Source organism: Lampris incognitus, chromosome 7 (genome assembly GCF_029633865.1).
Source record: "Lampris incognitus isolate fLamInc1 chromosome 7, fLamInc1.hap2, whole genome shotgun sequence".
NCBI lineage: Eukaryota > Metazoa > Chordata > Actinopteri > Lampriformes > Lampridae > Lampris > Lampris incognitus.
In genome coordinates this window covers 13,991,043-14,013,624 of record NC_079217.1, presented here as the reverse complement: position 1 = coordinate 14,013,624, position 22,582 = coordinate 13,991,043, and the positions used below count along the sequence as shown (strand labels likewise).

Sequence of the window (22,582 nt, the reverse complement as noted above, 5' to 3'; positions counted from 1 at the left end):
ACAGTCAGAACATGTAATGACAGACAACAGTACACACTCAGGCCTGTTCAGCGAGGCCTATTGTTTAAGGTTGGTTGCGGGGATCAGGCTTTTCCCAAAGCAAGCCATTTTGCACCTCAGTGCCCTGTACCTGCACCTGGAGGGCAGCAGGGTAAGGTGGTGATTGAGTGCCTGTGTGATGTCCTGTTCTCTTGAGGTTGCAATGCGTGCAGTGGCCTTATTGTTTGGCTCTGCGAGGTTGGGTGAGGGGAGACCAATTATCCTAGCAGTGGTGTTGGTTATACCTGTGAGTTTGGCCCATTAGTAACGGATAACATGTTAAAGAAGCAGGTAGAACAATACAGTATGATGGGCTGAATAATGCTCTGGTACAACAATAGGAGGAGATTGGGGTGGGGGGGGCAGAGTCTTTTAAGCTTGCGGACAACTGATAGTCTTTGGGGGCTTCTTTTTTGGGTGTCTTTTTTTTTTAAACATCTCTTTATTGTCGTTTACAAAAAAGGACAATAAGATGAATAACACCGACAAATGGACATAATCAGGTCGAAGCCGAGTCTATTGTCCAGTGTCACGCTGAGGGATTTGAAACGGTCAACCATTTCAACCAGTTGGTTATTGATGAGGTGCTGAGGTGAGGGGGGACCAATTATTATTTCCTTTGTCTTGCTGACATTGAGGTGACAATGGTTATCTTCACACCACTGGGGGAAATGTGCAACCGTGTCGTGATAGTCCAGAGCAGAGTGGTTGTTTGTGTGTTGGGCAAGTATGGCTGTGTCATCTGAGTATTTCAGATAAGTAATGATGGGTGACGGACCGGTGCAATCATTGGTGGAAAGTGCGTACAGGAATGGACTCAACACGCAACCCTGCGGCGCTCTGGTGTTAGTGATGAGTGGAGATGATGTGGTTGTGCCCACCCACACAGCTTGCTGTCTGTCACTGAGGAAATTGTGCAGGAGATGGATCAGACGGGGGGAGTGTTGAGATGTTGTACTTGCTTCCGGATCGTCAGGTGCCTTTAGGTGGCATTAAAAGCAGAGCTGAAGTCCACAAAGAGGATCCTGAAAAGGTGCCTGGGGAATCCAGGTGCTAGAGGAGAAGGTGCAGCAGGCAGGCCACAGCATCCTCTGTGCCCCTCTTAGCCTTATATGCAAATTGGAGGGGATCCAGTCATGGAGCGACAACTGGCAGAATGATGTTTAGCAGCAGATTCTTCATGTACTTCGTTATTATGGATGTGAGGGCAACGGGGTGGTTGTGGTTGAGTTCTGTGGGCTGGGGTGTTTTGGGTTGATGGTAGCAGTTTTCCACAGGGAAAGAAAACTGCTGTCATAATTTCCGTACCCAAAACACCCTGACGAAAGCTACACTGATCACTCCAGTGTTGAGGGACTTACCATTTCGCTGGATCTTCTAGCTGGGCCTCAAAACAGCCCAAGTGGGCAATCTAAGCTTACAGACGACCATGATACCTGTTTCAAAAACTGGAAGCTCACAGAACAGTCAGACTTGTCTGAATGTCTTTCATTAAAAAGTACCATGCGAAGCAAACCATGCTTTCTGTCAAGTTGGAATTATTTTATTTTGCACTGCCATACTGTAAATACGTTTTCCTTGCTACATCCACACCAATTTACTCTGTAAATACACTGCTGTAGATAATGCTATGGGACTCTCACAAGTGTACACGCTTGCCAATGATTTGGATATTGTAATTTGCAAAAAAAAAGAAAGAAAAAAGTTCCAAATCTAATTGGATTTTGCTCCTAATCAGAATGCTTTATGAGCACATGAAAAAGTTAAATAAATGAAGTTTGAAAAAGAGAATAAATGAAAAAGCTGAAATAAATGAAGTTGCATGGGACTGTACAAAAACGAGACATACATTATGGTTTTTGAGGGCTTATATGACTGTGCTGGTCCAGCTTAAGAGAAAGACAAATCCCCATGCTCTAGAATCCCTCAAATATAACAAGCGGAAATTTTGATAGTAACCTATGATATTTATGAACGCCGAGGAGTGAAGCATAATTTAACGGGGGATACACATTTCAGCATCCTCTTGTTTAAGCCTTTGCTGTCTTGCAATGCCCAGTTTTAGTCAGTTGTTCAGTCCAAGGTCTGGCATATTTGACCCTGAATTGATGTAAATGCTGTATGTACCATAGCATTTGAATAGGTTTAGGTCTCTGTGCTCCGGATTTGAGCGTGCCTGTATCAGCCTACTGTTGTGCCTATTCCCTTTTGTCCTATCTGCTTGAACAAATTGAAAGTATCATTCACCCTTGGACTAGCCTTCAAAACACAATTTTCTGGCCCGGCTGCCAGACCCGACTTTGATTGCCTGACAGAATATTGAAACAACACCGTGTTGCTTTATTGTCTTTGGTGGGCAAACACTTGTTAGCTTTGCTTGTTACAGCGGGGCGTGTGTGATGGCAGTAAGCAGGTGGTAGGGGGAGTTTATCGCCTGGCACCGAAGGTGCCTGACACTTCGGTGAGGAAGGGAAGCTTGCTGGTGATCTATTCATCCCATTTCCTATAGGGTCCATATTTAGGTCATCTGTGTGTATAGCATGCTTTGATTTCATGTTAGTCATCTGCCAGGCTTGGTCACTGGACCGGCTTTCAGCCTCATACCGCCCCCCCCACCCCCACCCCTCAACCTCTGCTCATCAGTTTACAAGATGTGAAGTCCCATGTTGTCATTGTTACCGCTTCACTGAGCACTGCCATTTCTCCCTGAGCTCACTGATGAAGGTGTCTACTTCTCAGGATGAATCCCAAGCTTGGGGGATGTTTTCAAGGATTCATAGGCTGTACCTTATTTGTTTGAGTATGAGTGCTACTTCTACAAGCTGTAGTAAACCATGTCAAGATAAAGGCAGTTTTTTCCCCCCTCAGGTTATTGCAAGTGAAGCATTTCCTGTAATGTGTTCTCAGTTTTTTCTATCCATTCTTCATTAAATCTTTCACGCTCAGAGAAGCAAAAGATGCCTTAACAGAATCAGCGAGACAAGTAGCGTTTTGTTTCATCTGTTGGGAAACAGATCCAGCAATCATATTTTGATGAGGGATTGTGCCTCTGATCAGAGATGCACTAAAAATCAAGTAAAAAACAACATAATGGAATCCAGACCTGCCGGTATATTACTATAAACCCCCATAAACCAGCTTTCTTTGACCCTAACGTAAGTGAGACTACTTTTGATCCAAAATGGGGCTATTGCCTGTCAATCACAGTAATGTGCTATGGGTACCAAGGCCTATTTTCCACCTGCCTGATTTGATGCCCACCAGTCAGTGTTGTCAGTCCTCTCCTTACATACCATGCACTTCTTGAGAGGGCCAATTTCATGCTTATTGAACTTCAAGAACAAGATTATTGATTGTTGTTCTCTACTTTCTTGATAGTAATGATCAATTGTGACTCAAAAGGGCAGTGAGCTTTTCAGCACCCCCTTCCCCTCCACATTCTGTTACATACCAAATCACTTACAAAAGAAACTTTAGATATAATCAAAATGTTTTAGAAGTGGGAGCATCTGGATAGTGTAGTGGTCTATTCCGTTGCCTACCAACATGGGGATCCTGGTTCAAATCCCTGTGTTGCTTCCGGCTTGGCTGGGCGTCCCTACAGTCACAATTAGTCATGTCTGCGGGTGGGAGGCTGGATGTGGGTGTGTGTCCTGGTCACTGCACTAGCGCCTCCTCTGGTCGGTCGGGGCGCCTGTTCAGGGGGGAGGGAGAACTGGGGGGAATAGCGTGATCCTCCCATGTGCTACGTCCCCCTGGTGAAACTCCTCACTGTTAGGTGAAAAGAAGCGGCTGGTGACTCCACATGTTTCGGGGGAGACGTGGTAGTCTGCAGCCCTCCCCGGATCAGCAGAGCGGGTGGAGCAGCGACTGGGACGGCTCGGAAGAGCGGGGTAATTGGCCAAATACCACTGGGGAGAAAAAGGGTAAAAAAAGAAAAAAAGTTTTTAGAAGTAAATAAATCTCCACCTCTCCTCTCCAGGTGTTGGCTAACCTGCCTCTAAAATTAGAACTTTTCTATCTCTTCCTCTTACCCTTGTACCTCTCTCCCTCTGCCTCCTACCCTCTCTCCCATCTTCCTCTGCAGCTGGTGTGTGGTGAGTTTGATCTGGAGACAAACTTCATCATACAGGATGCAGAAAGCATTGGTTGCATGGTGCAGCTGCTGGAGCACTGTGACGTCACATGTCAGGCCGAGATCTGGAGCATGTTCACCGCCATCCTGCGCAAGAGTGTCCGCAATCTGCAGACAAGCACTGAGGTGGGCCTCATCCAGCAAGTGCTGCTCAAGATGAGCTCCGTCGACGATATGATCGCAGGTATCGTACTGGTGTGAGAAGCGTTTGCTTTGGAGGAAGTTCGAGAACAGTTCTGTCAGATTAATCTGTGGGCCTTCATGGTAAAGTTCACTGCCAAGGAGTTGTGGGTTCCACTTGCTCATTTTTGGGTTTTAGTCCTGTAGCAGACATATTGTGCGATCCACATCATCTGTGTAGTGGACCCATAATAGTTTGGAGTCACAGGAGTTAGCGGTGTTGTCACAAAGCTCAAATCCATCTGAGAGCCTTGCTGTTGAGAAATGTGGATGTATTTATGCAGGTACTCTGAAATGCTAAGAAATATGCCTGTTGTATTTAGAAATCACGTCATGACATAACAATGCCCTCCAGAGGTTTCAACTTAAAATGTTATTTTACATTCTCCAGAGGCTGCTATCTAAAAGGTTATCTTAAATTGTTATATGATAACGTTGGCGCAATCCATTCTTAAAGAATCTAAAATCCTTTTCAAGTCAGCTAACTGCTCTGTCAGAGTTGACACTGTTGACAGATTTTGCTGCAGGGCTGAATGCACAAATCAGGTATTCTCGTAAGGTAGATGTTTGGCTTTTAGCATACTGAAATTCAACAGACTTAGAAATTAAACAAAGGCACAAGCAGAGAAGTGAAGGGTGGATAAATTTCATCGGTCACAGTGTGTTATATATAATGAGACTGGAAGGAAAGTGAAGTGTGATACCTTTTTAATTCCTTTAACTCAAATAATAAAGAATACAACATGTTTTTTTCATCCTATTGCAGTGCACAAATCATAAAAAAAATTATCCAGTTTAGGGCAGCACAGTGGCCCAGAGGTTAGCACTGTTCCCTCACAGCAAGAAGTTCCTGGGTTCGAGCCCCGGGGTAGTCCAACCTTGGGGGTCATCCCGTGTCGTCTTCTGTGTGGAGTTTGCATGTTCTCCCCGTGTCTGCCTGGGTTTCCTCTGGGTGCTCCGGTTTCCTCCCACAGTCCCAACAAATGTAGGTCAGCTGAATCGGCCATACTAAATTGTCCCTAGGTGTGAATGTGTCTGCCCTGTGATAGACTGGTGGTCTGTCCAGCGTGTTTCCCCCGCCTTCTGCCCAGTGGTTGCTGGGATAGGCTCCAGCATCCCGCAACCCCAATCAGGATAAGCAGCTTGGTTAATGGTATGGTATGGTATTATCCAGTTTACTCTGTCAGATACTTTTTTATTCTGATTAAAGTAAACTGAAAAATCTCACAAGTAAGGGTTGTGCTACGTTAATTCGCCAAAGCCTGCGTTACCCACTTAAACATGTGTCAGTGTGAATCCACATCCCAGAGAAGACGCTGCTCTGCCTGTGCAAGACATGTTGCAACACTGAAACTCATTTACAAGAAAGCCTTTGGATACAAAGGGAGATCAAGGTGAACCTCTGTAAGATTTGACAAAAGCTATTTTTCCTTTCTTTGTTTCATTTCAAAACGAAACATCAATCAATGTGAAAAAACAACACATACCCTCACAAAACAGTTATATATATGTGTGTATGTTAAAAGAACTGGTGAATGTGGTAGAGAAGGAGCATCGCAAGTACAGCAGTCTGGCTGACAAGAACAAGACTTAATCAGATCCTTAATATTTTATATACATTAAATGAAAAACTGCAGGCCCTTCCCCCCCCAAATGGAAATACAACATTTTAGAAGTGAATACTTAAATTTGTAAATTTATATTCAAGCCACTATATAGCACTTATTAACCTGGCAGTCTATCACTTCAGGTATTTGGCAGCGGGGAAACTGCATCAGGACTCTGTAACTTCAAACTTGTGATTTAACTCATGAATACAAACGAAATGTATTTCCCATGTAATATTACTGTGGCAGCTCACGAGTAATGCCATTTTCCATTTAGACATCACTTTGATTTAAAAGTCAGTTTCTATCTCCTCATAAAAGTGGTGACGGTGTGTCTGTGATAAATATAATGGAATTTCACACATAATGGTCTTGGTGGAAATGAAGTTAAACTGACAGTTTGTTATCTTTGGAGGAGAGGCATGTGAATACTTACAAGACGCTTGTGCCACGAATGAGTAGAAGGAGAAATTCAAATATCTTGAAAATAAGACTACATTTGTCCTATTTATATAGTCTCTCTTCCTTTTTTCCTTGTCTGTAATATTTGACTGTGTGATTGTCTGTGTGTGTTTGTGTGTGTGTGTGTGTGTGTGTGTGTGTGTGTGTGTGTGTGTGTGTGTGTGTGTGTAGACTTGCTGGTGGACATGTTGGGTGTGCTGGCCAGCTACAGCATCACGGTGAAAGAGCTGAAGCTCCTTTTCAGCATGCTGCGAGGGGAAGGGGGGCTCTGGGTAAGTGATAGCAGGAACCTGTGGCAGTGTGTCAGTGTGCACCTCAGTCACACTGCCACCAGGCTGCCCCCCCCCCCCAGATACCCATCACACTGATCTGTTCGGGGCTTGTTCTGCTATTGATTTGCTGCAGAATTAAGAGTTATTGACGGTCTGCAGTCAAGTAGCTGCCAGATATGTCTCTGTTGTTTTTTTTTCTACTAAACAATTGTGACAGCCTTTTTCATTAGTCTTTCTATCTTTGTTTCTCCCCCGCAGCCTAAGCACGCGGTCAAACTCTTGTCAGTGCTTAATCAGATGCCCCAGAGACATGGTCCAGATACCTTTTTCAACTTTCCCGGTCGCAGCGCTGCAGTAAGCCTTTACACGTCCCTTTACTACATGACCATCATTAGCCGAGAAGACGAATCTATATTTACACTGACATTTGTACACTTAACAGGCACTTTGTCGCAAAGCAACTTAACAAGAATCAGCAATTAGCAGATGCAGTGAATGCAAGTGTTACCAACTGGTATGATAAAATGCTAAATGGTGATCGTATCATTGCCAAGAGTGCATGTAATTTCAGTTGCATTTAGTGTAAGCTTGCTTTGGATCATCAAGAGGGAGTGATAGGAAAATCAAATTGCAGGATGATGTAATTTCTGTCAACAAGTTGGATGCATTTTCAAGCATCTGTATCCGAAAGCACCTTCCCTTCTGAAGTGTCCTTAAATGCTGACCTGCTACCACCTTCAGTGATTTCGTGCTTTAACTGACCCTGCAATACAACCTAAAATGGCACAGTGGCACAGTGGTTAGTGCTGTCGCCTCACAGCAAGAAGGTCCTGGGTTCGAACCCCGGGGTTGTCCAACCTCGGGGGGGTCATCCAACCTCGGGGGGTCATCCCAGGCCATCCTCTGTGTGGAGTTTGCATGTTCTCCCCGTGCCGGTGGTGGGTTTTCTCCAGGTGCTCAGGTTTTCCCCACCATCAAAAAGACGTGCATGTTAGGGTTAATACTCCTGTCTGTGCCCCTGACCGAGGCATGGCAAGACGAACTGGAGTTGGTCCCCGGGCGCTGCATGGCGGCTGCCCACTGCTCCTAGCAACACAACTGGGTTAGATGTAGAGAAAGAATTGCCCCACGGGGATTAATAAAGTAGTAAAAAAAAACAAAAAACCCCAGGTTTGAAACCAAGTCTCCATCTTACTGTGTAATTTTAGACAACTGTAGTATTCTTACACAAAGATGTGTTGAAATTAGGGGGGGGGGGGATCACTACATTAATTCCTGCTTTCAAGAGGCTGCTAGCATGTTCCATTAGTGAGATCTCTGATTCATTGTTCAGGTTAGCTATCCATTATGAGTTGCTCACAGCTCCCTGCTGTGTGAGCTGAGGGTCACCTTTTGTGTGGTGTAGTTGAAGTGCAGGAGACCTAATGCTGCTGCTGCTGATCAGCTACTGGCAGGGAGGGATAGATGTCGACATTGTGTTGACAAATCAGGAAACAGTCACAGACAAAAAATTTAAAGCTAAATGGGTCATCCTCTGCCAACAGGTTGTCCCCTTATCACCTTGATAAGTAAAGTACATTTGATGATAGTATTCCCAAGTATTGTACCCTTGTCAATGTCCAGTGAAACACACATGACTCAACATAATATTATAAAGTAATATGAATTATAGTAATAAAAGGAACTAGAAAATAATATGTGTCTTCTGTACAGCACTAAAGCAAGCCTAACAATTTTACAATTAGGAAAAATACCTCCGATATTGTGCCCTCACTATGCAGTATTCACACATATTGAGTACTGAGCTGGGAAGTAGCATATTAAAAGGAATATATGCATATCTGGGCAATATTGACTTGAGTAGTTGATTTTAGATACATTGTAAATTGGGCTGCCACATACTAACTACATGGCCTATTACTACTCTGCTTTATGAAGCTGATTGGACTCTTTGCTCTCTGGTTACACGTTTGCTGTTTGCCCCCTGGTAATATTCTCTTTTTCTGTCCACAGGCCATTGCTTTACCTCCTATCGCTAAGTGGCCGTACCAGAATGGGTTCACGCTTAATACTTGGTTCAGAATGGATCCCCTTAATAATATAAACGTTGACAAGGATAAACCGTATCTTTACTGGTGAGTAAACTCAAATTGCCATTTCTTTAGAGCAGGTTTATACTATATCAAGAATATATTTTACATTTGCATTTTTATCATTTAGTTGACACTTTTACCCAAAGCAACTTGCAGAAGAGTCAGCAGTTAGCACGTATAGTATTTCTGTGTCACCCTGCAGGCATCATAGAGCACTGAACAGTAATCACATCATAGCCAACAGCAAGTCATGTCGAGTGCAGTTAGTGTAAGTGTGTGATAGGTACTATGTCATCAACATTGACTTGAATTAGGGGATTCGAATTGCAGATATTTTTCCTTTTTTATTGTTACTTATTTACACGTATGCAAAAGATACAAATTGATCTATACATAAAGAAAAAAAATGTGACGGAATGGTGAAAAAAAAAACCCCTGAGAGGGGCTTGATCAAGGCTCTCTCCAGTGCATACCTTAATCCATTAGAAAAGGAGAAAAAAGAGGCGTCCGGGTGGCAAGGCGGTCTATTCTGTTACCTATCACTATGGGGATCGTCGGATCAAATCCCCGTGTTACCTCCGGCTTGGATGGGTGTCCCTACAGACACAATTGGCCGTGTCTGCAGGTAGGAAGCCAGATGTGGGTATGTGTCCTGGTCGCTGCACTGGCGCCTTCTCTGGTCAATCAGGGTGCCTGTTCGGGGGAGAAGGGGGAACTGGAGGGAATAGCGTGATCCTCCCAAGTGCTACGTCCCCCTGGCGAAACTCCTCACTGTCAGGTGAAAAGAAGCGGCTGGCAACTCCGGATGTATTGGAGGAGACGTGGTAGTCTGCAGCCCTCCCCGGATTGGCAGAGGGGGTGGAGCAGCGACCAGGACAGCTCGGAAGAGTGGGGTAACTGGCAAAGTACAATTGGGGAGAAAAAGGGAGGAAAAAAAGGAGAAAAAATATTGAGAATAAAAAAAAAAAGGACGAGAAAATTGTCCACACTAGCAGACCTCCATATATACAAATACTCATAATAATTAAATAAAATCAAAGTGACTAATCATTAGTGTGCAGTTAACAATGCTAACCCATAAGAATAACATTACAGAGAAAATACAAACCTTTAATGGCTTTTTAAATTGTGCAGGTGCTAAGTTAAACATATGATATGGCAGATCACTGAACCTCCGTAAATTAGATGGACACTGCCAAAAATCAGCATCACCATTATGCGTAAGGCCAATTATGGATTAAAGCAGCCCTGAAAAAAAGCAAGATCTTTTTCTTTTCTAAAAAAATAAACGAGTATAAAGCCCTGACTGAAGACTGGAGTTCATTCCACTGTTTTCGGGCCAAGTGAGTGAAAAGTCTGGACCGGGAGCTTCGCCCCATCTGAGGTGGCTGTAGCGTGTGGTCTTCCAGACGTACAGCTAAGAGGGCAAGAAGGTGTGCACATGCTCATCTAGGTTTGCATGCATTCAGGTTGCTCCAGCTCCTTGTAAGCCAGCAGGAAGGAGAGCACAACCAGCGGTCTCTTGAGAGATTTATACCTATCATATTAAAATAGACCAAAGTTACATTTTCCTAAATTATTGTTTTCTGTATTTCTGATTGGGTTGTCTGCGTGTAAGAGAACTCCTGCACCTTTAGCCGAGGGATCTACAAAGCCATCAGGGGTTTTACTGACAAAGCGATATTCTCTGCCAGCAGATTTGACATCCAGACAGATTATGTTGGTATGTCGTTTCTCCAAGCTTAAAGTATTTTTCACACAACAGTTCTTTTTTTCTTCTTTTTTTTTACTTCGACAGTTGGCGACACTCATGTAATGTGCTTTTTTTTTTAAAGGGCCTCATTTATTTTTCTACATAATTTTATGAATTCAAATAGGGGAGGGGGGTGGGGGGTGGGGGGGGGACCAGGCTACATTTTTTAGATTAAAACCCGCGGAGGCTTGGACCGCAGAGGCCTGTACAGGCTCGACTCGGCGGCGGGGTGCCAGGGGGAGTGGCCGGGAAGAAAGTTTTACATTTTTGCCTTGAATGTTATTGTGCACGATGCTTGCGTAGCAGCTCTCCCAGAGCTTTGTGGGTAATTAGTGTTAAGATCAATAGCCCGGAGGTGCAGTGTTTATGGGCTGCTGTTCTGGCTCGGTGGGAGAGGGGCCTGGGGAGAGAGACACAGAGAAGGGAAAAGAGATGAGCCACGGGGAGCGGATAACAAAGTGGGAAAGGTCGAGTGGGCCGAGGATAGAGAAAGTTCACAGTAATTTGTCAGTGTTGAATCGAGCAGTTTGTCATCTGCTTGGCTGTTTTTTGGTAACACGCAGATGAAATAATATACTCATTATGGAAGGGTTTTCTCTACATGTCTATACTGTAAAACATTAAAAAGAAAATAAAAAAAGATGTGTTTGCTAAACTGGGTTATTTGATTTCACACGCCACCAACTTCAATCTTATCATAACTGCAGTTGTGGGTTGATTCCTGCTAATCCTGTTTATGTGTTGCTTTGAGTGGCACATAATACACTAGCTGTGCCCGAAGACAAAAAGAAGCTATCTCTAAAGAAGAAGATCCATATTTGGGGGAGAGAGGGTAATCACAAACAGGCAAGTCCTCTGCCACAGGAGCAGCGAGGCTTGCTCATTGGTATCCAGGTCTTGGACTCTGTATCGCCCTGCAGCACTGCATGCATCCCCCCCAAACAAAAAAACAAACATAATCTCTCTTTATCAGCCCCAGCAAGGCAGCTGATGTTTATTTCAGTTAATCGCAGTGGGTGGTTCCCCCTCCCCCCTTTCCTTTTTGTGGGGGTGTGGGGTTGAAGAGGGTAGATTGCTGCTGGCCTCAAGTCAGTGGGGAGGCAGCGTGTAGCTTTCAGCAGAGAAAGGCTTGGGTGGTATTGTGAACTCATTTGTGTTTTGGTGTGCGAGTATGGGGTGATGGGGTGCATAGAGATGTTCCTCTGTGTACATTATACATGGGATGCATTCTCCCCGTGCAGACAGCAGGGAGGCTTGTTATCAGAGGCGACAAGGAGCGGATCAAGAACCAGAAGGAACAGCATTTTGGGTGCATCAGCGGAGCATTCTCATTTTTCGTCATCTTTGATCAATTCAGTTTGACATTTTAATTCTCTTCGGAATCCGAAATTATATGTCAACGATGTTCACAAATTGCTTTATGTATTGCACAGGGCATTGAAAAATGTCTCTTGATTCCATATTTCGAATTATGCATCCTAAAAGCTTCTCACTGCACTTTGGTAGTTGGTTAGTATGGGCCTCAGTATTGCTAAAAGGGAAAGTGGGAATCTCTAAGGGCACCAAAAAAAAACAACAAAAAAAACAAAAAAACAAAAATAACAAAAACCTATTGACATTTCAAGTACAGCTGGTCTCAGGCGGTTTGGGGTTGACGATAAGAAACCTTGTCCCTCTCCGTATTATATCCAGATTGCTGATAAATGAATTACACTCCAGTCTGTCAAGTTTGAGCTCATTATCTTTTCAAATTTCTATTTACAGCTTTCGCACGAGCAAGGGCGTTGGGTACTCGGCTCATTTTGTTGGTAACTGTTTGATCGTGACGTCGCTCAAGTCAAAAGGAAAAGGCTTCCAGCATTGTGTGAAGTATGACTTTCAGCCAAGGAAGGTAAGTGTCCCTCTTGACCGGTTATCTAAAAGCCGTTTGCATGCTGCACTCATTATGTGCATTATTATGCTAGTTGTTGCCATCAGCGAGCAATATTTTGATGAAATTCTTGGATGTGCACCAAACACTCCCGACTAAACCCGTGTGTCCTCCTTTGTGATTGCTCCGCTCACGGTAAGTGGTTGATGTCATGTATGCTCAGCTGAGGAGTTGAATTTAACTTAATTTTAGGCAGTGCCCTAAAATTAAAAAAAGAAGACAGGCGTCTGCACTTTGTTAAACTTGCCAGCTGCCTCCTGTCTGCTTTCATACATAAAACCCCCCTCTAACTTGAAACAAGATGAATAGTAGGAACATCGCCTTAAACTAGAGCACGTCAAGATTTGCATGACTGTGTGTTCAGGTGAGCTACTACTGAATAATATCATCCATCCATCCATCCATCCATCCATTATCCAAACCACTTATCCTGCTCAGGGTCATGGGGATGCTGGAGCCTATCCCAGCAGTCACTGAGCGGCAGGCGGGGAGACACCCTGCACAGGCTGCCCCTTTTCACAGGGCCCACACACACACATTCACACCTAGGGACAATTTAGTACGGCCGATTCACCTGACCTACATGTCTTTGGACTGTGGGAGGAAACCGGAGCCCCCGGAGGAAACCCACGCAGACACGGGGAAAACATGCAAACTCCACACAGAGGACCCCGGGACGACCCCCAAGGTTGGACTATCCCGGGGCGTGAACCCAGGACCTTCGTGCTGTGAGGTGACTGTGCTAACCACTGCGCCACCGTGCCAACCCGAGTTATATCAATGATAGGAATATCAGTCCTAGTCACTGTGACTTAGTCTACATTAACCTTCATTGAGAGTGATGGATTAAATTATGCCTATGGCGATGATATGTTACTGGATGAAAACAGGCTTATAAAATGTTGTAACCCAGCAAGTGTTGTCTGTTCTCTTTGCCAAGTGAGATTTTACTTACCAGGGATTTGACTTGGTGGATTGTTGCAACACTTAGACATGACACAATATTTTAAAGGTAATATTCTTATATTTGTAGGCATTATTATTGTGTTCTCTGTATATTAGAAGGTGGGCAGGGTGGCGCAGTGGTTAGTGCGGTCGCCTCACAGCAAGAAGGTCCTGGGTTTGAGCCCTGGAGTAGTCCAACCTTGGGGGTCATTCTCTGTGTGGAGTTTGCATGTTCTCCCCGTGTCTGCGTGGGTTTCCTCCCACAGTCCAAAGACATGTAGGTCAGGTGAATCAGCCATACTAAATTGTCCCTAGGTATGAATGTGTGTGTGTCGGCCCTGTGATGGCCTGTCCAGGGTGTCCCCCCGCCTACCGCCCAATGACTGCTGGGATAGGCTTCAGCATCCCCGCGACCCTGAGAGCAGGATAAGCGGTTTGGATAATGGAATGGATGGATGGATGTATATTAGAAACTTGGATTTCTGTGTATTTATAATGACTGTCAACAAGGGATGACTGGGCAATAGTAAGAAAATAAATGTTGCAACTACAGGTGTGACGGGTATTCAAAACAGGAGCACCTCTGGCTTCAAGTTTGTAATAAAGATCTAAACAAAGCCTTGTAGTTTTTGTAAAAAGAGTGAAACACACCAACATTTGCAACATTTGCTCCTAACTCCCCACCAGTCATTAGTTTTCAGGGAAGGACTATAGAACTGTTCCTGGAATTGAGGTGTTTAAATCCCACAAGGGAGTCTTACAGGTGTAATTGGATGTAAATGTAGATGAGCAAATGAAACTTAATTTAGCGTGAAGTATCAGAGTACCACATCTGTTCCCATGGAGGGGGCAAACTGGCTCAAGGCATGCGTCACACAATTAGAGCATTCACTTAACACCTTGGAACAACCGTTCCTTTCATTACCGCATTTTTAGAGACTTTCTGAAGCTGCGATGTGATGAATCACATTTTTAATTGACTTGAGGCCGAAACTCGGACAGTAAGAGAGATGACGAGTTGCTGTATCTTGTCGAGCTCGGCCGACATGGGATTTTTGAGACAGATACTGACACAGATTTTAGAGGGCAAAAATTCACCAATTACCGATATAGCGGCGGATATAGTGAATGTTTGAGCAGGAATGAAAATAGACCTTTTGCACCATATGACTGTGCAAAGGTACTTAGAAGGCTGCTTTCTTCAACCAACCAACCAACCAACCAACCAACCAACCAATCAATCAATCAATCACGTTGCATTTTTTCTCAAACAAATAGCTATATTAAATAATATTTAACATTATTGTACATTGTCAACCAATTCTAGAAATGAACACAGAAAATAAAGAATAAATAAAAATAAAATAAATAGCTAAATAAACATCAGTAATGTATGTTCAGTATCAGTCAATTGCTGAGCATATATATGCGTGTCTCTGTGTGTGTGTGTGTGTGTGTGTGTGTGTGTGTGTGTGTGTGATCCCCCCCTTTTCTCCCCAATTTGTCCGGCCAATTACCCCACTCTTCCGAGCTGTCCCAGTCGCTGCTCCACCCCCCCCTGCAGATCTGTGGAGGGCTGCAGACTACCACATGCCTACTCCAATACATGTAGAGTCGCCAGTCGCTTCTTTTCACCTGACAGTGAGGAGTTTCGCCAGGGGGACATAGGATCACGCTATTCCCCCCAGTTCTCCCTCTCCTCCTGAATAGGCGCCCCGACCGACCAGAGGAGGCGCTAGTACAGCGACACATACCCACATTCGGCTTCCCACCCGCAGACACGGCCAGTTGTGTCTGTAGGGACGCCCGATCAAGCCGGAGGTAACGAACCGGCGATTCGAACGGGTGATCCCCGTGTTGGTAGGCAACGGAACAGACCGCTGTGCTACCCGGACGCCCAATTAAAAATTAAATAACTAGCTAAATAAAAATAAACACTGTTCAGTATCAGTCGATTGCTGACTACTATTTGTTATGTGTGGCTAGATGAGGTTGTTTGGCTACCAAGACATGTTAGGTACTTGTTCAGCTCACGTTTAATTCCGTGTCGTTTATTTCCGTTTAATAATTTCCAAAGCACCGACTGTAACCACAGACATGCGAGTCTCGGATATATTCACCATCGCCTCATTTAGACACAATGAGTTAAAGGCTCTAGTTTAACCGCTCGTTAACTGATAAACACGGCGTTAGCTAGCTCTGTTGGTAACCTAATGTAACCGGTTATTTTCTTGCCCGGTGCGGAATTCGATACGGGGTGTGTTGCACCACAAGGCGACATCACTAACCGCTCGGCTAAAGGGTCAGACCCATTAGCTAGGGGCTAACGTGTCTTAGTAATAGTTTACACTAAGTTAGCAACGTTATAGACCGCTGTAAGCGATGTTTCCAGAGAAGGTTTAGAAGTGCGGAGGGAGAACCGATAGGACCGTTGTCTGTCTGCTCGCTGGAACTGCCGCGCTGTTTCCTAACTAAACAATAAACCTACAATCAAGTCTGTCAGCAGCTTAGCCTACACCGCTCAACTACCGTAACCCTTAACGCCATTTTGCTGTTTCACTGATGGCACCGGCTTTCACGTTACTGCAGCAAAACCAGGTATGGCTGACACGCATATTGTCGAGTTTATTTAGGCCAAGAGGAGAAGTGATGAGGGATTATTTAAGTAATTTCACGTGACAGTTATCACTTTAGCATGAACACAGATTATCTCCGTCGGGGGCGACTCCGCTTGGGTTAAACTGATTGTTGTGATTTGTGGCGTTGCGAACACGTGTGTTGCTATAGCAGCGTTGCAAACTATAACGCGGTTGAAGGCTCCAAACACGTTATGGCCCAAGGCGTCCTCGAAAAAAAGCTCTAAAACCTGAGGCACTGTTTGAAAACAACCTCCTAAAACCCGAGGGTTTTCTGAAAAACTTGATAAAATTGTCAGTGTTCACTAAAACGTTTATTTCCCAACCTCTATAGCAGATAGATGCATGAAATAAAGACATCCGAGAGCTTAAACCTTTTGGTTTTAATTGGAAATGGTTGCCTTTGCCCTAATGTTCATTTACATATTTTTGAAAAAATCGATAAACAAAAAAAATCGAATATGGCAAACTCGCCAAGATCCTCCTCCTCCTCCTCCTCCTCCTCCTCCTCCTCCTCAAACATGTCTCTCAAGTCGAGTCAATTTTATTTGTATAGCCCAGTATCACAAATTACAAATTTGGCTCAAGGGGCTTTACAGCAACACAACATCCTGTCCTTAGACCCTCGTGTTAGATAAAGAACAGCTCCCTAAAAACCCTTTAACAGGGAGAAATAATAAATAGGGAGAACCCTCAGGGAGAGCAAGAGAGGAGGGACCTCTCTCCCAAGACGGACAACCTGCAATGGATGTTGTGTTTACACCATTTCTCTCACCCAGCGGGTCAGCGGTCACGTTATAATCTGGGTCTGAATCTTCTAATTCATTTGTTGTTTTCGTCCTCAAAGGATCTGCTGTACTCGGCATCACTGTCGCTTCCCTTAGATCATCAGCCACCGTCACTGTCTGAGGCACAACTTTAGAAAAATGTCTGCGGTCCACATGGAGGCTAAGATGGGCTAAAAGCACTGGAAAAACAAACAAAATACAAAATGCAGTTTTATTTGAGTTCACCTTCTTTGCCTTCTCTAAGAGTTGGTGATGTAAATTTGATGGATAAAAAAATGTAATAACAGTTAGTCTGGTTTTTAAACAGAATCATTTTGGGGACTTCAACTCGTGCTCTGTATGTGATAATGTAGAGGTCCCCCTTAGGAGGAAGTCCTTTTCTTTTTATCTGTCATGTCCTGTTGCTCCTAAAGTCAAAGAAACCCATTTTAAAATAGTATCAGCAATATGCCCTGTTAATTATTTTCTACGTAAGAGATTTAAATTTGAAGTGGATCCTTGCCTCTTTTGTTCTTCTTAGGCTGAAACCATTGACCATTTATTTTTTCAATCGTTCTTATGCTCATTGGTTTTGGTCTGAGATCCATAATTGGTTGTCTTTAAAATGAGTAAATTTACCTTAATTTTCATACATTGATATAGTCTACTTCATGGATAATCTAGATGAAAACATCTCAGATACTATTAACCGTGTGATTCTTTTGGGTAAATATCATTTACATACTTGTAAGTGGAAAGGCCGCCCTCCCTCTTTTACCGTGTTTTTATGTACACTACCGTTCAAAAGTTTGGGATCACCCAAACAATTTTGTGTTTTCCATGAAAAGTCACACTTATTCACCACCATATGTTGTGAAATGAATAGAAAATAGAGTCAAGACATTGACAAGGTTAGAAATAATGATTTGTATTTGAAATAAGATTTTTTTTACATCAAACTTTGCTTTCGTCAAAGAATCCTCCATTTGCAGCAATTACAGCATTGCAGACCTTTGGCATTCTAGCTGTTAATTTGTTGAGGTAATCTGGAGAAATTGCACCCCACGCTTCCAGAAGCAGCTCCCACAAGTTGGATTGGTTGGATGGGCACTTCTTTGAGCAGATTGAGTTTCTGGAGCATCACATTTGTGGGGTCAATTAAACGCTCAAAATGGCCAGAAAAAGAGAACTTTCATCTGAAACTCGACAGTCTATTCTTGTTCTTAGAAATGAAGGCTATTCCATGCGAGAAATTGCTAAGAAATTGAAGATTTCCTACACCGGTGTGTACTACTCCCTTCAGAGGACAGCACAAACAGGCTCTAACCAGAGTAGAAAAAGAAGTGGGAGGCCGCGTTGCACAACTGAGCAAGAAGATAAGTACATTAGAGTCTCTAGTTTGAGAAACAGACGCCTCACAGGTCCCCAACTGGCATCTTCATTAAATAGTACCTGTTAGAGCCTGTTTGTGCTGTCCTCTGAAGGGAGTAGTACACACCGGTGTAGGAAATCTTCAATTTCTTAGCAATTTCTCGCATGGAATAGCCTTCATTTCTAAGAACAAGAATAGACTGTCGAGTTTCAGATGAAAGTTCTCTTTTTCTGGCCATTTTGAGCGTTTAATTGACCCCACAAATGTGATGCTCCAGAAACTCAATCTGCTCAAAGAAGTGCCCATCCAACCAATCCAACTTGTGGGAGCTGCTTCTGGAAGCGTGGGGTGCAATTTCTCCAGATTACCTCAACAAATTAACAGCTAGAATGCCAAAGGTCTGCAATGCTGTAATTGCTGCAAATGGAGGATTCTTTGACGAAAGCAAAGTTTGATGTAAAAAAAATCTTATTTCAAATACAAATCATTATTTCTAACCTTGTCAATGTCTTGACTCTATTTTCTATTCATTTCACAACATATGGTGGTGAATAAGTGTGACTTTTCATGGAAAACACGAAATTGTTTGGGTGATCCCAAACTTTTGAACGGTAGTGTATGTTCAAAACATTGTATATTTTCAAAGTTTGAAGGTCACAACAAACTTTTTTTTTTTTTAGCAAAGTGTAACACATTCTTAATGTGTCTTGAAAACCGACGATATCGGCTAAAATGCACGCGCGTCACATTCTGGTTGTAAAGGGAGACGCACGCAAACGTTGCACCCGGTCTTGAAGTGATATACACGCAAACGTTGCATCTGGTCTTAATGGGTTGTCATTTATTGGCTGTTATAAACACCGATACCGATATAGTATATATCTGAAATTAGCTCATATTGGCCGATAATTTTGGCACGCTGATTTATCAGTCGGGCTCTAGTATCTTGTTGCATCTCATTCTCCCTCTTCTTCACCTCTGTGAGTCCTCTCATTGTGTGTAAGAGTGCTCTGCTGTCTATTGCATGCTGACTTTTTATGTATGTATGTATGTATGTATGTATGTATGTATGTATGTATGTATGTATGTATGTATGTATGTATGTATGTATGTATGTATGTATGTATGTATGTATGTATGTATGTATGTATGTATGTATGTATGTATTTATTTACTGGCTATGCCCTGTGTCAGACTGACAGGCAGAGTGCACAGTCACATGAACGAGGCCTAACCTAAACTGCATACTGCTGAGTGTGCCTTTCCAGTCTGACTGCCACAGTGCCAGGTCAATGTTTCTCTATGAGATACCTCTCTGAGGTTCCTTAAAACCAAGGCCAGCACAAAAAAAAAAAGAAGTAGTTTTAAGGTTTGGCAATTCTGCATATGAGTGAATTTGATTTCCTCTGCTATGTACATACAGATGATGCATTTGAAACATTTTATATGGTACAGATCAACAAAACATTGGCTTTACCGATAAGCTTATATTTAAGGGGAAGATTAACCTTATATCGTCATAATATTGTATATTTTGGTTTTCTGTTCATTTTTGTTTGTCTATTGAAAATATATTTCAGTTGTGGTTTAGTTTCTCTGCCAAATTGTTTCAGCTTTCAACCTGCAAGGGTCTATTCCTTCATCTCCAGAGATCCATGAATTTGCTTGCCTGACTGTTTATCACTTCTGCTCGGCAAACGCTGGACCTCAAAATTCCCCTCTGGATGGCTGGACGGAGCCAAGCCATTAAGTAGTTCAAGTGCCAAAAAGTATGTTAGTTAAGGGGAAAAAAAAACTAACATCAGCCCTGGAATTGAAAATCAAGATTTCCAGCATCAGTAGTGCTGGTATACAGCATCACATTTTTCGCTGCTGTGCTGACCTGTTTATGTTGTACTGTAAGTGTTTTATTATGTTGGTGGTCAGAAAAACAAGGTTGTGCTACAACATCACGTCATTGGCTGAAGCACAGCTCTTGATGCAGGATGTCTACTTTAAAATATTCAAAATTCAATAAACAGTAATTGATAAAAGTGAATAAAAATAGGAGGAAGATAAATTTTGTTTGACTTTTAAACTCTGACACATAAAAAATACCTTAATGTTAGATATTATTCAATATACTTTGTTACATCATGGCTGGAGAATTCAGCATAGCAGTAACCTAAAAAACTGCACCTACTGCCAGTTGTTTTTGACAAGTGTAGAAAAGTTAAACTAGAACTGAAATACAAAACCGGCAATCATATGCATTTTAACAGTGTTTGATTCCCTAACAGTGGGAGCTGACAGGGTGCAGCTAGTGCATTCATCTCTGCTCAAACCTGTCATTGCCTGTAGTTAATATGTAAAAAAAAAACAAAAAACATTGACGCAGGTGCGACCTCAAGTGTTTATAAATCTGAGAGTCCGTGAGCCTCATGCAACAAAATTCTCCGAAATCTCTGATATTTCTCTAGAAGTATTTGGATGGATGGACGGATTGCGTTTATATAGCATTTTTTCTAGCCGAGCGAAATCAATGCCAGATTCAAGAAATATTCTGAGCTGCCACGCTGTCTTCTTGCATATGCAATGAAAATGCTGATTGCTACTTATGAACCTTCAATCAGCACAGGGACAGACAAGCTTGAATGTCTTGTGCACAAGAAAGAAGAAACTATAACCTTTACCTTTGAGAGATATATGCTGCCAGAAAAAGGATTTAAAAAGTGAAAGAAAAACTTAACAAACTTTGAAATCAAAGTGCTTGTATCAGAACTGACAAATACTGAAATATTAATACACCTCAGCTGGCAAGAACACAGTGTGCAGGAGTTTTGTCTCTATTACATGAATTTTTGTGAATTTTACCAGTTTTCCTCCTATTCGGGTCAGCACTTGTGTACACACACACACACACACACACATATATAGCATTTTTTTTCGAAACCGTCAATGGTGTTGATAGAAGTGCTCAACTAATGAGGAGCGGAATATCTATCTATCTATATATATATATATATAAACTTTGTTAAAAGAAACTCAACGGTAGGGAAAGTGCTCAACAAATAAGTAAAAGTTTCATGCCATAAGCAATCATCCGTTGACAGCTGATGATTGCTTATGGCATGAAACAGGCTTGTACTGTGTCATAAAGAATTTACTTGACTCACTGGATTATTTATATATATATATATTGGATAGAGAAAATATATTTTTTGTACTTTCCCATCCTTTTCTTCTTATCTATTATTTATAATCCTGCAACTCAAATTTTAGAACTGTATGTTGCAAAGTCTTGTAGGTTATCTGTGCCATGTCAAGTTACTCTGGGGTTTATCTGAATACTCTGGTCTTAAAAAGAAGCAAATTGTGCACCTTATCAGAAATGTTGTCATACTTGCATTCGAGATCGCTTGTCCTGCGTTGCACTTTTTCACTTCATATCTCGTAATAATAGTTTATAGTTAATAGTAAAAGTTTCCTCAGTAATAACATATAATAGTGTAAATGTGTAGTAATATATATAGAAAAGAATGACTTATTGTATTAGTGTTAATTTTGTTTTATTGAATATTCAAGGGAATAGTTAAGTAGACTGGCCTGTAATCTGGTTCAGTTATGAATGATAGATAATGTTGCTTAACTGCCTAAAATCAGACCCCTCCCCCCTTCCCCTCCTCTCTTGCAGTGGTACATGATCAGCATCGTTCACATCTACAACCGCTGGAGGAACAGTGAAATCCGATGCTACGTTAACGGACAGCTTGTTTCTTATGGAGACATGGCATGGCACGTCAACACAAATGATGTAAGCAAACCTTTTAACTCCCATCCCGTTTCTGATGCTTATTGCCGGATGAGAGACCGAAGGTGGTGCTTGATGATCCCTCTTAGTTTAAAAGTGTAAGACGGGGGAGAAAAAAAGAAGCACAAACCTTTGGCAGTTCTCAATGATGAAAATGAGGTTCAGCAAAGATTTCTCCAGGCAGTTTAGCTGGAGTTTCAAAGTTTCAATTTGAATATCCATTTTTCACAGAGATGTGCTGAGGGGAGAGAGAGGAGGAAGAAGAACGAACATTACAAATGGGGGGGGGGGTACACATTCACAATGTACTGTGTAGGGGAAAAATGGCTTCAATCTAGACAGCTGTAAATGTGCTTATGGAGAAGGCTGTTTATGCTTTGTTCACAATAACTTCATTTTTGTAGACAGTTACACAAATATTCAAACCATGGTAAGATTATGGCAGAGGATGAAATTTGGTTAGTAGCATGACACCGAATGAATCATAAACTGTTCTTTTCATGTGAAACTCATGGGGCCAGATTTACAAAGCAATTTGCCCTTAAATTGAAACCTAGATGAGACACCCAGTTGTCTGAGCACATTTCTATTCTTCACACAT

At 42.6% G+C, this 22,582-nt stretch overlaps 1 protein-coding gene across 5 annotated transcripts in view; it reads left to right on the top strand.

The window, feature by feature from the left end:
- Window positions 1-22,582, top strand: part of nbeab (neurobeachin b) — a 338,760-nt gene that overhangs the window by 86,875 nt on the left and 229,303 nt on the right. For all 5 annotated transcript variants that reach the window (XM_056283778.1, XM_056283780.1, XM_056283777.1 and 2 more), the window contains exons 2-7: window positions 4,127-4,358; window positions 6,595-6,695; window positions 6,954-7,049; window positions 8,709-8,830; window positions 12,306-12,432; window positions 21,865-21,984. In XM_056283778.1, the coding sequence (XP_056139753.1) occupies window positions 4,127-4,358; window positions 6,595-6,695; window positions 6,954-7,049; window positions 8,709-8,830; window positions 12,306-12,432; window positions 21,865-21,984 (798 nt within the window). The remainder of the gene's footprint in view (window positions 1-4,126; window positions 4,359-6,594; window positions 6,696-6,953; window positions 7,050-8,708; window positions 8,831-12,305; window positions 12,433-21,864; window positions 21,985-22,582) is intronic.